The 16,355-nt window shown below is 37.5% G+C and overlaps 1 protein-coding gene across 3 annotated transcripts in view; it reads right to left on the bottom strand.

Moving 5' to 3' along the window:
- Positions 1-16,355, bottom strand: part of DENND1B (DENN domain containing 1B) — a 152,735-nt gene that overhangs the window by 29,083 nt on the left and 107,297 nt on the right. For all 3 annotated transcript variants that reach the window (XM_063407695.1, XM_063407693.1, XM_063407696.1), the window contains 3 exons: positions 12,629-12,754; positions 4,717-4,818; positions 878-968 (listed from right to left, as the gene is read on the bottom strand). In XM_063407695.1, the coding sequence (XP_063263765.1) occupies positions 878-968; positions 4,717-4,818; positions 12,629-12,754 (319 nt within the window). The remainder of the gene's footprint in view (positions 1-877; positions 969-4,716; positions 4,819-12,628; positions 12,755-16,355) is intronic.

The following is a 16,355-nucleotide window of genomic DNA, read 5'->3' as shown; positions in this document are numbered from 1 at the left end:
CATATTTTGATCCCATGTTTTAATACCATCTCTTACACCTGGGCTGGTTTTGGCTGCAGTAGAGTGAGCAGCTGTGTGGTGCTGGGTTTAAAACAGGACAATGCCTGAAATAACAATACACCTGTCCTAAATGTTTAACAGGAAACCACCCCATAATCCTGTAAAACTCAGCACTGGGTTCAGGATGCACTCTTCCATATGGGTTAGCTGACGTGCAAACTGTTGTAACAATTGTCAGTGAACACAACTGAGGCAAACAACATGAGAATAATATTTTTCTTTACAAAGAAGATAGATTTCCATGTCCCTTCTCAAATCATATGTAAAACTAAAAAAAAAAAAAAAAAAAAAAAAAAAAAAATCCCCTTTTTTACAGTAACACATTTGTTGGAGAAAGCAGATTTCTCTTAATATTCAGGACATCACTGTGATTTCTACATTGCCGAAATAAGCAGATGTGAAAAGAAAATGAAGTGTTTATGGAAAACATAATTATCTAGAAGTTAAGCAGCACAAATGTCAAAATGTCAAAATGATTTTGAAAATACAGCTTACAAGAACGCAGCAGATTATATAAATATGCAGTTAAAAATGTAAACACTATAGCGATATCTCATCCTATACTATTGTAAAATAAAATATTATTTTACAGGATTAAATAAACATATCTTCATTTAATACACTGGTGTAACTAGATACATAATAGTACATGTCCCAGCAGTGATTTGTTAAAGGCTAAAACCTTCCCAAGAACAAAGGGAAACAGTAGAACAGTAACAAGATCAGTGACTTCCAAAACTTACAGGACATCATGAGGATATCATGTCAAACAGTTCCCAAAGAAGTGTCAATGAATACTCCCAAATTAATTCTGTACCTCCACAAAAGCCTCCTGCTGTGATTTCTTCTTCAAAAACATCAGAGAATCCTCTTCCTGCATTTAATTTTGATAGCCGACCATCAATAAACTGGAGGTGAAAAACAAAGGGTCACAAACATTTTGTTGTCTCTTCTCTTGCTTCACAGTGTTAGAGTTCTAAATGTGTCCATTATAGTGGAATCTGTATGTTCAAGACCTTACATGTCTTAAGGATAATACACTGCTCTCAGATGGACTTTACAAGAGCAAGTGTAAGTGTGAGCAGAAGGAATACAGAGTATAGATCAAGAAAACTCTTTATATTTTCTGTGTCTGAAAGAAAATAATTTATTTTCTTACTTAATAGTAACTCCGGATTTGTTACCATAACCATATAAAGGTCACCAAGCCATTCCCAAATGTCCTGTTGTGAAATTCGGGGTCTTTTTAAGCACTAACACTTATTTAGGTGCATTTACAGATGTATATTGCAACAGTTGTCCTTATGCAGAGGTCACAGCTACAGGACCACATGAATTTGCAGCTACAGATAAATGTATGTACAAAGACTGAAATGATCCAAATGTGTCAGAAAAAGTCAAAATTAGAAAATTAATGAATAAACCACTCAGAAGGGATTAATACATTCTTTTCAAGGAAGTAGAACAAGCACATTCCTATAGATTTAAAATTCTTTCAAGAAGCAACCCCTCCCTTTTTGTTTTGAAAAGGCTAACTCAAGTCTGACAGATAAAGTGAGAAAGCAATTTCTCAATTACACACAGTTCATCTTCTAGCAAGAATTATGAGTTATTCACTGGTACTAAACAGTACATAGGAATGAACCAGAATTAATTCTTTGGCTGAATCATTTTTGTGACTGATTATCCAAACAGTGTTAGTCACAATCTGACGCTTGCCAATGAACAGACTAGTGACATGAAAAAACAACTTTCTCAGAGTACAAAAATTCCAGAAGCTAGAGTAAGGTAAGCATGAAGATATTTCTCTCTTCCCTGTCTAAATTCCTTCTTATTTTTTCATTTTACTCCAAGTTGGCCTTTTTCCAAATAGATTGGTTCATGGTCAGACCACTGTGGGATCACTGGATTATTTCACAGTAAAAAAAAGAGATAAGAGCACCTTTAGCTACTGCTGTGAAAAAACCCCCCAAAACAACAACCTCCACTCCCATCCCTTCCTTTGAACTGTAGCACATTATCTCTTCGGGGAAAGTTATGAATTCATTCCATACTATAAACTAGCATAAGATTTATGGACATACTCATCATCTGGTAAAATCCTATCAACAGAAGGCTGAGACACTGACTGAATTTGATAGGGTCCCACCAACTGAGTATTTAATGTAAATACTGACAAAGAGAACTGTTGGCAAAAAGATATTGGAGACATTATTTAAAAGAAATTATAAGTGTTAGTAGTGGTGGTAGTAGTAGCGTTTGCTTTTGAGTAATTTACTGTTAAATGGTTGCACTTAAACTGCTACATGAAAATCATAGCATGTGGAATTACACATAAAATGTATGGGTCTTCTCTTTCCATTTTTCAAACCCGCACGCTACAAACCCACAGACTGAAAAATCTGGGCCTGCTCTTCCAAGAAATGTATTCACTTTGAGATCCAAAGAGCCCTCCTTCAATGAAAAACTAGCGATTCCAGTGTCACCCTTGGATTTCAAGGTGACTTAAGACATTATCTCAACTGATTTTGAGATCTCAAACCAAAATAGAGACTACATCCACTTCAGAATATCCAAGTAAATTCATCAGTTTTTAAAATGGAAATGTTTTTAGAAGCAAACACCATAAATGTGATTTCCACAAAATAAAGTTTGTCTCACGAGAAGAGAGTTCGGCTCATAAAGATGGTAAATGAAATTTGAATTACTAACAATTTTCAAAGGCATATGATTCCTGCATTCATTACTTGTTTTTCTAGGTAACACTTTCCAACATGCTAGGAACAAAGCCCAATAAATGTTGAAGATTTCCTTGCTGATAGAAGTACACTATTTAAGGAGACAGTCCAGCATTAGGCTTCAGGCTAGTTCTAAGAATGAATTAATATTTTCCCTAGACACTTATGAGAACTATTTGACACATAAGATGTAATTATTAATTACTTATGTTTGCAGCCTGATACAAAGGTTAGTTACCTTCCATGCTAGCCTAATTAAAGGGACAGAGGAGAGGAGAGATTTCAGCACAAATAAAGCCCACTTGTCAATTATGGCAAAAAGGGTGTATTTAAAGAACCAATTTTCTGCATGGTCTAGGTTTAAGGCTGCCTCTAAGAACTATTTTCTGCCTAAAAGACTTTCAGAGCAGAATAAAATATAGTTTGCTCTCTTTGAATACAAACAACTTTGAAAACAGCTCATTTGTCAGTGGGAAAAACTGGAGAAGATGCAGCTGGCCTGAGGATTAACTGAGTAAGTAGGAGTAACCTTTGCAACAAGAACCAGAGGAATGAAAAAAACCTACTACTACTATTAAACCACACACATCATCAAAATTGTTACTATTTCCTAATCCTCTATTATTTCCTTCCATTGAAATAAAATTAAAACAAGCTATAAACAAATTGTAAACTGATTCTGTTTAATTGAACACATTAAAATGTAATGGGTAAGTTACCAGAGCCAGCCCATTCATGGCAGCTGAAGCTTTTGTTTCAGTACTACCACTGTGACAGTGTAGAAACATTGCTTGTAAGCAACTATTTATTAAGAAAATTTCATGCCAGGTTATCACACAAAGATATGCAAAATGTAAACCACACTTTAATCTGTTACTTCTTCCCATTTCAAGCCAATCAATCATACTTCAAAAGGTTTCAGATTTCTTATTGCTTATTTTATATAAGTAAAATTAAAGAGCCAAATCTTGTGATCATGTTTTCATGGGATTTCTATAAAATACCATCCTCGCACAAATCTTTACTTCAGACAGTAACCTCTGAAAAAAACCCCACCAAATGTTGTTTAAAAATTAGAAGGTTCTACATATAATGGATTTCCCTACTCTATCATGCTTGTGTATCTTCAAAGAAGTCCCCCTGATTATCTAAACGTGAACTCTTGCGTATCAATCATTCCAGACATTTGCAGGAAAATATATTTTTTCATGGAGCTTCTGATTTCATTCACATTTTCCTTGATTTTCATAAAAATGTAGTGATAAGTTAAACACTCTTTTCATGCAATGGGGTCAACTGATGAAAAGGGAGAAGAGTACAGAATAAAACCAAAGAACAAAACCCATTTCCAAGACTGTGATCAAACTATAACTGAACAGACATTTAGCAATTTGTCCTCTATTAATTCAAATTCTGCATTAAGAGATCAGCCAGCATACTGTTCAGGGCACCCCCATAGCTCAGGTTTGTGACATTCTCTGTGAGCATACTTCAAAAAACCCAGCAAAGAAAACTGCAGTTGCACGATGGATCCAGTTTCTAAATAAACACCAGTGAAGTCTAATTTAACTTAAGCACTCTGCTGTTTAGGCTGTTTGGGCATGAGCCAAGAGAGCTGAAAATGAAGTTCAACCATCAAGCTGGGAGATCCCTGATTTTTCTTGTTTAGTTGGGCTGCTGAAGAGATGCTGCACTGGCTCTGCACCCTGGGGTTATTTTTTTGTTCAGTTTCACCACCACTCCTTTGAACTACAACTGCAGATACAAAAATACAACAAATTTGGGATGACTGTACCCAAAGTACTTGTATTTAGATTTCATCCCAGACATTTGTAGGCTGACAGAAAGGAAAATATATTTAAATACAGATATTTTGTAACAGAATATCATTAAATATGGATCATTTACCCTCTCATACCTGTTTAAACAGTTGAAGATTAACAGCTGTTTCCAGGAACTGCTTAGTTGTACTGGAACGATGCTTCACAAAACTGTTCTCACAGAAAGTTATAGGCTCTCCCTAAAAAATTGAAACAGAAGTTAGGATGGTGAACATACATATATATTGTAATTCAGTCCAAAAATATGTGTCTGCACCAAGTTAATTCTATATTTATTCTATATTTATTCTACCAAGAATGAGAAGATTGATAAGTATATTACTGATTTAACAGGAAATGGCTGAAACACACATCTATTTTATTTTTACACAAAACAAAGGCTACAAACTGAAACATGGTTATGAAAAAGGTTTGAACATTAACACTTAATACAATAAAATGTATTTTCTCACATGGAAAAAGTGCACAACCTATAGATACCAGAACCCTTGGAAGATGAAAGATAAACAGGTATTCATTGAAAAGTCAGAGCTTGTTGAAAAAACTGTTACTGAAAACAACACACATTGAAAGAAAGAGATGTTATTGATAAACAATCAAATTCATTCCTCTGTTATTCCCTAATTTCATTTAAAATTTGCTATCTTCAGTGTGCACAGACCACTGGATGCTCCTGAGGAGCATTTCTCCAATTTTGTTACTCTTGTCCATACTTCTTGATAAATACTGGAAGCTGTTTGGCATAACTGGACAAGTAATAGAAACATTATGAAGTTTGTGTGGTAATCAAGGTACACAGTCAGATTTCAATGTAAAGCCAAAAGGCCTCTCACCCAAATTTACAAAACCAGAATGATTACCAGGTTAGCAACGAGTACCGAAGCTCTCAAAGACACAGAACTTGGAATGCCACAAAATGCCCCACCCAAATCTACCATTTGAAATTTTACTACCCAGAAGTTGCATCTCCAGTGCAGTCCCACAACAGAATAAAAGATTCTCAAAAGATTCTCAGCTCCTCAAAAGAAGAAAGGTCAAAGGCAGCTGCTCCTGATCTTTGCAGCAGCTCCAACCACTTTAAAGACAAGTTTATGACTGGCCATGACCACCCCAGCTTTGTGCTCCTAGCCCTGTTTATCTCCAGTGGCACATGGCACTTTTGCATTTGCCCATCATGCCAGCTGACTGCAGGGAAGTGTTTCCAGAGCATCACCAAGAACTTTCTCCAGAAGACTTAGCTGAGTTTGCATTTTCAAATGTTCCTTACACCTTTACAGTTTGTTTTTCAATGGTTCAAGTGTGACGTAAAGGAATGTTGTAGTAAAACCACTATGATCCAATTTTAAAATCTATCCTTATACTACCAAAACTTCCCTCTTTCCAAGTCTTTCTCTTCTTTCCAACTCAGCAAAGTATTTAAGTTCAACAACAAGTCTTGCATACTTATTCCTTTATGGAAGCTCTGATTTTAGGAAAGTTCTCTCACTGGAAAAACTAGAAGCCTTGCATTTGCACAATCCTTGCCCTGCCCCAGAGTCACTGGAGTGCTCTGAGACACAAACGCAGCTCAGTACAATACACAGCACGGTGTCCATCAAACCTCCAGACGCACCCAAGTTATTGCCCCTATTCATCCCAAACTAACTGGTGAACACAGTGCACATGCAGGACATGCTGGAGCTGCCAAACTGCCTGAAATGTTCGTGGTACTTTAAACAGCACTGCCTTCCTGACCCACTTTGCATTAGCTATTCTTGAGCTCCTAAAGACTCTTGTCTTAAGAAGATGACCCCAAGCTACTTAGCAAATCAAAGTGCATCAAAACAAATGGAACAGTCTCCAGTGAGACATGGTGGTAATAAGACACAGTGCTCCTGAGGGCAGACTCTCTTCTCAGTTCTGTTGCTCTTCCAAAAAATTTCAAGGCAGCAAATTAAAAGAACTCCCTATAGATACTTATATATATATACACATGCACGCACAGATACATAGTATTTATTTATTTATTGTTGTTACACAAAAAAGGCACTTTTGGAAATATAGAAGCTTTGTAGGAGTGCAGCTCTGACTAGATGATGCTTCACGACATATAAGAAAACATTAAATTTAGGAATAAAGAGAGAAAATGTTTTCAAAATAAAGCATTTACTAAAATAAAAAACTAAGCTATGCTTCCCTGTGCCAGTCTCCCAATTCTCTTGGGATAGAGTAAAAAGAAGAGGTTATCTCCCTACAAGAGAGAAACCAGGCATGCTTGCTCTGCCCTTTCACACCAGCCAGGGAAGAGACAGCAGCCAGCCAGTTCTCCTGATGGCACTTCTCGTGGTGAAGCCTTCTAAGAGAACACCAGGAAATAATAGTTCAACACTCATTCTTAGTGCATGGCTGTAATATTTTCCCAAATACTTTCCTTTAATCACTGGATGTTTCAGATACCTAGTAAGAATGCATGCACTGGTGCATCTGTTCCCTTATCAGTACACTTCAGACACAGAATAACCAGAGCTCTTTCTTTGCTGAAAATTCATTTAATTCTATAAGGAGTTCACATCCACAGCTCATCAGTGTTATTTCAACCTGCTGACTGTGAGACTGATTTAAAAATTTGAGCAGGTTTAAAGCTCCTACCTGTTTAGCCCATGAAAATGAGAAAATCTGTTGAAACCTGAAGAAATTCCACACAGAAGCTTTCTCAGGGTATGTGTGGTAACTTTAATGAAATTGCATTAAATAACACAATTAACTCCTAGCTCTTTTACTTGTTCAAGGTTCTCACCAACAAAATTGTTTTCCAAATAAAACTTTCACAAATCTTCAAGATTTTTACTGCAAACACAAAGGCTTTTGAAGTGCTATTTAACAATTATTGAATAAACAAAACTAGCTCTCAGTATTTTCATACATAAAGCTTGTAACATTCCTGTTTCTGCAAATACAGCTGACTACCTTTAGAAGCTGAGTTTTGGAGGAATGCTGCACTGATATTTAACTGCTCAGCCATCAACTGGCCCCTGTTGTATTGATCTACAATGTACTTTCAAAACAAGTTCGATCTAAACCCAGTGGGGACTCTGTACTGAAAAGTAGACAGCTAATACTCACACCAAACAATCTATGCCCAAACATGATATCTATCCTTCTAACAACAGTTGCTATAGAATTTTCTTCCCCTTTCATAGCTTGCCACACACAGCAGGAATTTCTGACTCTAAGCTACATTCACATTTTAAGCAAGCTATTTATACAGACCTCAATGGAGCATGAAAACTGAGCTAAACCACTGTGATCATTTTAAAAGGAATGAAAACCTTTAGATTAGAAAGTGTGTTTGTGCTTTCTAAATCTGGTGATATTTAACCTGAACAAGAAGTAAAAGTATTTTTTTATTGCAGAAAACATTGCCTCACTCTAGCATGACTCATACCAACTATTATTTCTATTGCAACAATTAAGATAATTTCATTATGATATTAAAATTTCTCTTTTTAAAATTTTTTGTCATGACATTCAGAGATAAAGGCCGAGGAAATTTCTTGCAATCTGCCAAAAACCCCAAAAAGACTCAGATACACTGGTATTTCTTACAGTCAAATTATACCTAAAACCAACTCCTATTAACACAGGATCTATATTCAAAAAAGAACAAATAACAGTCCTTGACACAAATAAATAAATACAAACACAAATAAATAGTCATAACAGGTATTACACAGGGCGGTTCTGGATCTAAACACCAACTATGTTCTGCCATTTCTCTACTGTTCCTGTACACTGCTGTACTTTTTATACTTAACTCTTGGGGGAAAGTAAACAAGTCAATGCCCATTTCAAGAGATACCTGTCATTTCTAAACCTAATTATAATCATTTATTACCTGTGCATCCTTAAATAATTCAGATGCATTCTGAATCTCATTTTTTTCCGATATAGATTTTATTTACTTTATTGTATTATTCTGATTTGTTGTACATTAAACACAACATCTGTTGGGCAGCTGATGTCCCTGCTTGTCAATACTGGCCCAAAGCACTGAGTTTCCATTCGATTAAAGGGAAGTCTGACAGGTTGTGCCATCTTCAGCACAAAGGTTATCCTGGCCCCTCCTTGAACTCCTGCTGCTGAGCATTCCAGAGAAAGCCAGCAGCCTTTGCTCTTCATTTCTGATGAGTGATGTTACAACCATCACAACTTGAAACAAAGCTCTTCTGGGTTTATTTCTCTTGTTTTAACAGCCAGAGCTTCAAGGGGTTTCTCCCCAGAAGAGGGGAATTTAATCTCTATCACAGTATATATTTTTATATTCAATATTTTTCAACTCCTTCTTCATTCTCTTATCTACCACTCCCTCTCCAGACACAGACTGCCTTTTTAAGAATTCTTTAAGTCCCATATTATTTTATGAACTGACGATATTGCATATGATTTATGAAAAGCATGTACAAGTCTTTGCCTTCATCTGCCCATGTACATGCAGGAAGAACGTGTAAAGTAAAATCGTTGGGAAAAACACGTCACACATACCCTGACAACAAAAGGACACAGGCAAACTCCACTACTGCCATATTTATGTCTATGTCCCACCTATGCCTTCAAATCTGAAACATGGAATGTGCATTATCATCCAGGAGAAATCCCCAAATGCTGGACTACCCAAAGAAATTAGGAGCAACACAAGGTTCAAGGGCAAGTTGTGACCACCCAAATTAAACAATGTCTCAAAATGGATTGCAGTCCTCTATGTGAAGGAGACCATATACAAAATCTTTATAATTCACCATGCCACTGATAATACTTTTTTCTGGATTATTTTTTAAATGATGCTGTTGCAGTTTTTTCAATCCTCCCCACATACCATGTGTGAGGTGGAGTCCTTCTGGATTAAACTACAGCAGAGTTCCAGCTCGTCATGGGTATCCAGCACTCAGCACCAGACTAAAATGAGAACCACAATGAAGGCAGAAATGCACCCTGTGTGGATGTCAGGTCCTTAGCTGGGCTGCTTTGCTCTACAGATCCACTCCTACCACACAGTATTTGTTAGTGCAAAGTGCAGCGTATTAAGAAGTACTCTTAACAGTTATATCAATTTGACAGATTAATTTAATAATGATTAAAACAGAAAAAACCCAGCTATTTCTTCTTTGACTAGATTAAGTGTTTCATTATCATTTGATACGCACAAAAATGATTATAAACTTTCTCTATTACATGTCATATTTTCTGTCTGTATTGGAGTAGTCAGATTTTCCATATGGTCCTTTGGAGGCCCACGAACTCCCTGCAAGACCCCTGAAGATTCCCATTTTGCCTTTCACCAATCATTTTTTTCAATAATTGCTAGACGTTTGTCCAAGACATATTGCTATAGTGGGGAGAATCTGTGCTGTGCTGCAAACAAACAGTTGCACAGAATGAGTGCTCAGTGTGATGAACAGCGCTTGGAGTGGAGAGAAGTGTTGGATGAGTACAGACACTATTAAAGCTGTTCTTTACTCAAAGTGAATATTAATGACAGTTGTTTCGTGTTTCAAGTTGAAATCACACAGGACACGCTGTTGCAAGGAAAATAGTTCATTTAGCCATGTTTTTCAACTTTCAAGCAATTGCTAACTGTCCAAATACATTATTTTATTTTTCATCAGGAGGTTTGTGATCCTCAGAACTGTGCACCAAACAACCTCTTGATTTTGAAAATATAAGTTTATTTATAGCAGAAGTATTTCAAATCTATATGGAAAATATTTTCATTTAAGTAATACCCCTACAAATTTTCTGCACAAATGCTACTTGAGTTCCTGAAAGAATGTAAATTAACTCCATAGCTGTGGTTTAAATTACCTTATTAGACCTGGCACCACACACTCCAAAACAAAGGGAAGTATTTTCTTTGCAATAGCAGTTATCAAGCTTTGAGACTCTTGACATATATTTGGCTGTATTAGGAATATTCAGATATTCCTAATACAGCCAAATGTGATTTTTTTTTCAGCTTTCCAATTCACAAAGAAAAAGGTAAATGAAGAATGAGCTGAAAAATCATGTGAAAAATCTTCTTAATTTCTACTAATCCAGAGCGAATTCAAGTTTTCCTTCACAACAAAAATTCTGTGAAATATTGAATTAATTAAGATTATGTGAACATAGCTCAAAATAACAGTTACAATGGGGTTTTATTTATTTTTAAATATGCTTTGTCTTTGGACAACTTGATATCAATCCAAGATACGCTTGTATTTGCCAGCAGACTTCTGCCTGCTAAGATATTCTGAAATGACGTGTCTTTAAAAAAAATTATCAGGCCACAATGGTTTCATAAATATCTTCCCTTATAGGCAATCAGTGAAGCCAAAAAAAGATAAATCTGCAAAAGAAAATAATGCAGAAAGAAAGACTTCAAAGGTCATTTTGACAAATGTTGAAATGATGCATAGTGCACTGTTTCCAATACAGTGCAAATGTAGAGATCTCAGATATGCCAACAGCTAAACTGAAATAAAATGGGAATCAGTTAAAAGGAGAGCTCATTTCAAAAGAGATGCTAACCAGGATGCTAAAGGACTTGCACACTCAGTTCCACAGTCACCAAAACAAAGGACTGACAGAAGCTTATTTCTGGTCAGAACAGAGCTAAGGACATGAAGCAGGCTGACATCCTTCTGTTTGTACATATGCAAGTGTCCAAAAGACACTTTTGGACTTAACAGCTCTTACTGCAAGCTGCCATGAGCTGCCATGGACTAGAGTCCTCACCTTTAGAGTAAGGGTGAATTAGATTCGGGTGATGGCACTATGCAGTAAAGGACATCTACCTGTTCTGTTGAAATGATTTGTTTTATTGAAACAAGCAGTGTGTTGAAATCCAGCCATTTCAATATGGAATGCAAACGGGATTTCCATATTGTAAGAGAACTGCTAAACACAAACACGTGGGCTGAACCTGCACACGACTTCACGTCTGCACGGGTTACCTTCCCCCACAACAGTGGCTCTCACTGGCACAGGCAGCTGGTGTACACAATGCTCACAGCACAAAATACTACCTGGAAGAGAACCACTGGGGGAGAAGCTAAACCCAAGGACCAAACTGTATTTTAAAGTTCCCTCCAGTAAAGCCCTCATCTGGAATTAATAACTATCCTATCCATTTCCATCAAGGAATACCACAGCTCCTTAGAACACTCTTCTCAACCCCAGACAAATATCCACCCGTGCTCCACACACCTACCAGCTTTACTAACCTGACTCCTAAGTGAGGATGATTTTCTCCTATCAAATCTGAATTTATCTGAATCCATCAGACAACCAAACATCCTCTGAATTTGATTCACCCGATGTCAGTGCATTTGATCAAACCAACTACTACCAGTAGTTTGCAAGAAAAATAGTCTGGAGTGATGAAATTAGAATCTCTAAGTTTTTTCTGATAAACTACTTTATCTCCAACAGGCTCAATACGTGCCACCTCATTATTCAGAAATTATGAAAGTCCATAAAACATTAATACTAGCAAAATGTGAAAAATACAAACTCTGAGGTTCTGATGAGATGAAATGGGTTTTCATTTCTCCTGTCTTCAAAGTGTAAGCAAGGTAAGTGTATAATCAGAGAGATGCATGTTTGACTCATGTGGCTTCGCTAGAAAAGAAGCTTCTGCCCTCCAACACAGCAAAACCTCTGGAAAAATGATGCAGTCTGAAAGGCACAGTGCTTTCAGCTCCAGGTGACCTGTGTGTCAGCAACTTCAGTAATAAAATCTGGTTTTATACTAAACCAAGAATAAAACTGATACAAATATGAAAACAGCTGACTTTGGATGAGTATTTTTCAGTACAATTCACTGTCAAGAGATGATGGTATCTTCCAGTTCCACAGAGTAAGATTTAAAACAGACTATTCCAGACCGGGATAAAACATTTCACATTTTCCTTGAAAGAACGAGACCATGCTCCTATAAATTGAGGAAAAAAGGCAATATGGAAGCCATCTTACTGGTTTGTATCTCAGTGCATCTCTGTAGGATCCGAAGAGCGCTGCCTGTGCCCGAAGGAAGGCCTTGGCCACTCCGTCGCCCGTAGCTGTCGACTGCTTTTTCAGTTTATTTTTCAAGGCCGAGACCTGCGTGACAGAGTGGAACAGTTAAATTAACACCTCAGAAATTGGTACAGCGAGGTATGAACCCAATCAGCAGGCAAACCATAGTGTCTACAGGTCAGACAAAAATTCATCCTCCTCCTTGATAGCTTATCTTTTTAACTGCAAGGAGCACCTGCTGGTCTGTTAATTGAAATGAAGGTAGGGGATGATGGTAGAGCGCTAATGCAGATTGGTTTATGCTCTCTTTTTTTTCCCAAGGCCTCTTGACATAAATAAGCTTAATTATTTTACAGTAAAATACACGAGTCACTTTATTGCAGATTTTTTTTCCAGCATAACATGTATTTGCTTGCTTGAAGGCAGACAGTTGGAAATGTTTTATTTAAGCTACGAAGGTTTATTTTTCAGGACTCTTAATGGTCAGTAACTATTCAGCGCCAAGCAGTATCTCTTCTTTTAGGTCAAATTCCTACCTTACATCATTTTCTCATGTACCATGGGAGTACCTGCTACCACAGTGAAATAGTTGAGAAAAGTTTTTGTAAATTCAGTATTACACTGCCTCCAGAATTGTCCTTGAAGATAAAACGTCAAATGTGAAAGTGAAGAAAACAAAAACAGTCATTAGGAAGTGTCTGCAGGTTAGGAAAAGAAAGAAAAAAAAAGACCATTCTGATTATAGTGGTTGACTTTTTTAAGGAGGTTTGTCTTTTTTCACTTGATAAATAACAACCATCGGTTAGACAGAATCAGAGAAAAAGAAAAAAAAGGGGGGAAATTTTAATTTAAATAACTGTTACTTGGAAATACTTTGTAGGAAAATCATATAAGTCTGGAATGATTATTGGATATGTGGAATTGTACCCAGATACATCTATACTCTCCTAATTTCCATCATGAGGGACACCTGGAAAATAAGTCAACTCTATTTATGTAGAACCACATTTCTCCATCCCTTTGTATTGTAACATACCCAACAGAGCATTATTTAAGTCCCTAAATGAAGCAGCATTCCAAGTTACTATTTAAAGGAATATTATAAACACAAATTTATCACCAAAACAGCTTTCATTCTTTTGGAAATATATGCAAGAATGAGTATCTTTTTGTTTCTTTATGCAAGCAGTCCTGACTGCTCTTGTAGATGATGATTGTAATTGAAGTGTCAACCTAATTAACAACTAAACTTTGAATAATGCTAATGAGAACTGAACATGGCATCAGAGAAAAGACCAGCTCTACAGGTGATAAACCTTCACAGTAGTGACATTTTCCAGTGTAAAGTCACAGTTACTGTGATCTGATCAAAGAGAGAGACCCCCATTGGGTCCAATTATAACTATAGTTTGGAAAAAAAAATTATTGAGTTATGATGTTCATAATCTATGCAGAAAGGCCTTTACAGTATAGGTCTTTTCCCCATAGCTGTGATCTTTTCAATTTATATCCAAGCTCCACAGATGTAGATAAAAGTTTAGAGCCTGATTCATTTAGCCCATGGAAAGCACACACCAAGGTTCATTTATGTTCTTGCCTTACACCTCAAAAGGAAAAAAAAAATACAAGTCCAAGTACAAAAACTGGCTAAGAAGTTCAAGGTTGAAAAAATAAATGCATGTCTTGGTTTTGTGATTTGATTTTTTTCTTTTGTTCTGTATTGTACGATTATTTTTATAGATGTAAAAAATAAGATTTCATTGTGGGAAAATAAATGCATACAAGGAAGATCTGCCCACATACAGTAGCACTGTTTGACTAAAACAAAAGCAATAACATGAAGTCAACAAGAACTGTCAACCTTAAAATTTGGTCTTGTCAATAGAGGCAAAGCATCTTCTAAATGTAAAGGAGGGAAAAGGCAGAAAAGTCTCTACATTCTTTTAAATCTGTATTCTTCTAAAATATGCTTTATGATTTTGGGGGAATTGTGGTGGATGATAGGACAGGTTAAGAGAAGAGAGGGGATAAAGATAATGCAGAGCTGAGGGATTACATGACCAAATGGGGAACATGAGTGAAAAAGGTATTTTCTAACTTTCTCAGTTCTGACAGGCCCTAAGCACCCTATTGTAAATTTGATTAGCAGGATGCTTCAGCCAAAAAATAAAGAGAACATTAAAGAGAACAGACAACAAAAAATTTCCTGCTCTCCTGCCATATTGGTGTGTTATTAGCTCAGCAACATTAAGACCCTCCAATGGGCAGGCAGTTTGGAGGCAGGTGGACAATTTTGTGTGCTGTCCTAGAGGGAGTTCGAGCCTCAGAAGGGCAATGCTGAGTTCAAAGAAAGCTCCTCCAACTCCTGCTTCTCTCAGGGGGCAGTGCTTAAAGGCAAGAAGAGCTCCATCAGATTATTGTGCAGAAGAACCAGGAGCACGGTGCTCTTGAGAAGAAGCCTGCAGAGATCCTGTGAGGCACAGCAGTGGGAGAGGCACAGCAGTGGGAGAGGCACAGCAGTGGGAGAGGCACAGCAGTGGGAGAGGCACAGCAGTGGGAGAGGCACAGCAGTGGGAGAGGCACAGCAGTGGGAGAGGCACAGCAGTGGGAGAGGCACAGCAGTGGGAGAGGCACAGCAGTGGGAGAGAGAGGCACAGCAGTGGGAGAGAGAGGCACAGCAGTGGGAGAGAGAGGCACAGCAGTGGGAGAGAGAGGCACAGCAGTGGGAGAGAGAGGCACAGCAGTGGGAGAGAGAGGCACAGCAGTGGGAGAGGCACAGCAGTGGGAGAGGCACAGCCCTGATGCTCCTGCTCCCCACGCAGGATCCTGGCTGCTGCACACCTCGAGTGCCCTGGGACCTGCCTTGGCTTCCTCAAGCAGAGGCCAGTGCTCACCCAGGGCCCAGCCACACCTGGGTAGGCTGATGTCAAATGCTCCCAGTTCCACATTTGAACCACAGCCAGAGTGACAGAGTGATAATGTAATTATTACAGCCAGGATAGTAGGCACAGGTAAGAGACAGGGCGGGCTGAACTCCTTGGAAGGAGCTGGTACACAGCAGGATTGTGATTGCTTAGATCCATGCACCTCAAACCAAGGACGTGTGAGACCCCTTTGGGTGACATCATTAATAGCACTGAAAATTATTTTAAAATTACACAATCCTGACACCAAGTCAAAAAATAGCAGGCGGCATCTGTATCTTTTCCTCATATATATTTTAATCCATCTACCTCAGTACAATTAAGGATGCCAAACCTTTTTTCTTTGTATCTCTTTTGCAGAAACAGCCTTTTGCAAAGTTTAAAAATAAAGAACTGCAAGCAACAAAACTGCAGGAGTTAGAATGCTGTTAACATTTATTTCTGAAAGACACCAGTGATCCGCTGCAGAAATGGTATTATTAATTTACACTAGGACCAAACTGTTTTTATCTTCTCCTAGCAACAGCTTCTCATAGGTGACTTGATTGGACTGCTAAACACTGCCTGCAAAGAGCAATCAGAACATCAGGAAGGTTTAAAGCAATAAAATAGTTTTTCGAAGATACAGATGAGACTGATATGTAATTCAGTGTATCTAAAATGTAGAAACATAGAGTGTTGATCATTGAAACAAAAAGTATCATTTATTTAAATGGTGACCATATGTCCTTTCTAGGACTCCTAAAATCTAAATATCAGAC

Source organism: Prinia subflava, chromosome 10 (genome assembly GCF_021018805.1).
Source record: "Prinia subflava isolate CZ2003 ecotype Zambia chromosome 10, Cam_Psub_1.2, whole genome shotgun sequence".
In the NCBI taxonomy this organism is placed as follows: domain Eukaryota; kingdom Metazoa; phylum Chordata; class Aves; order Passeriformes; family Cisticolidae; genus Prinia; species Prinia subflava.
The sequence above is the reverse complement of the archived record's forward strand: the minus strand, read 5'-3'. Positions and strand labels throughout refer to the sequence as shown.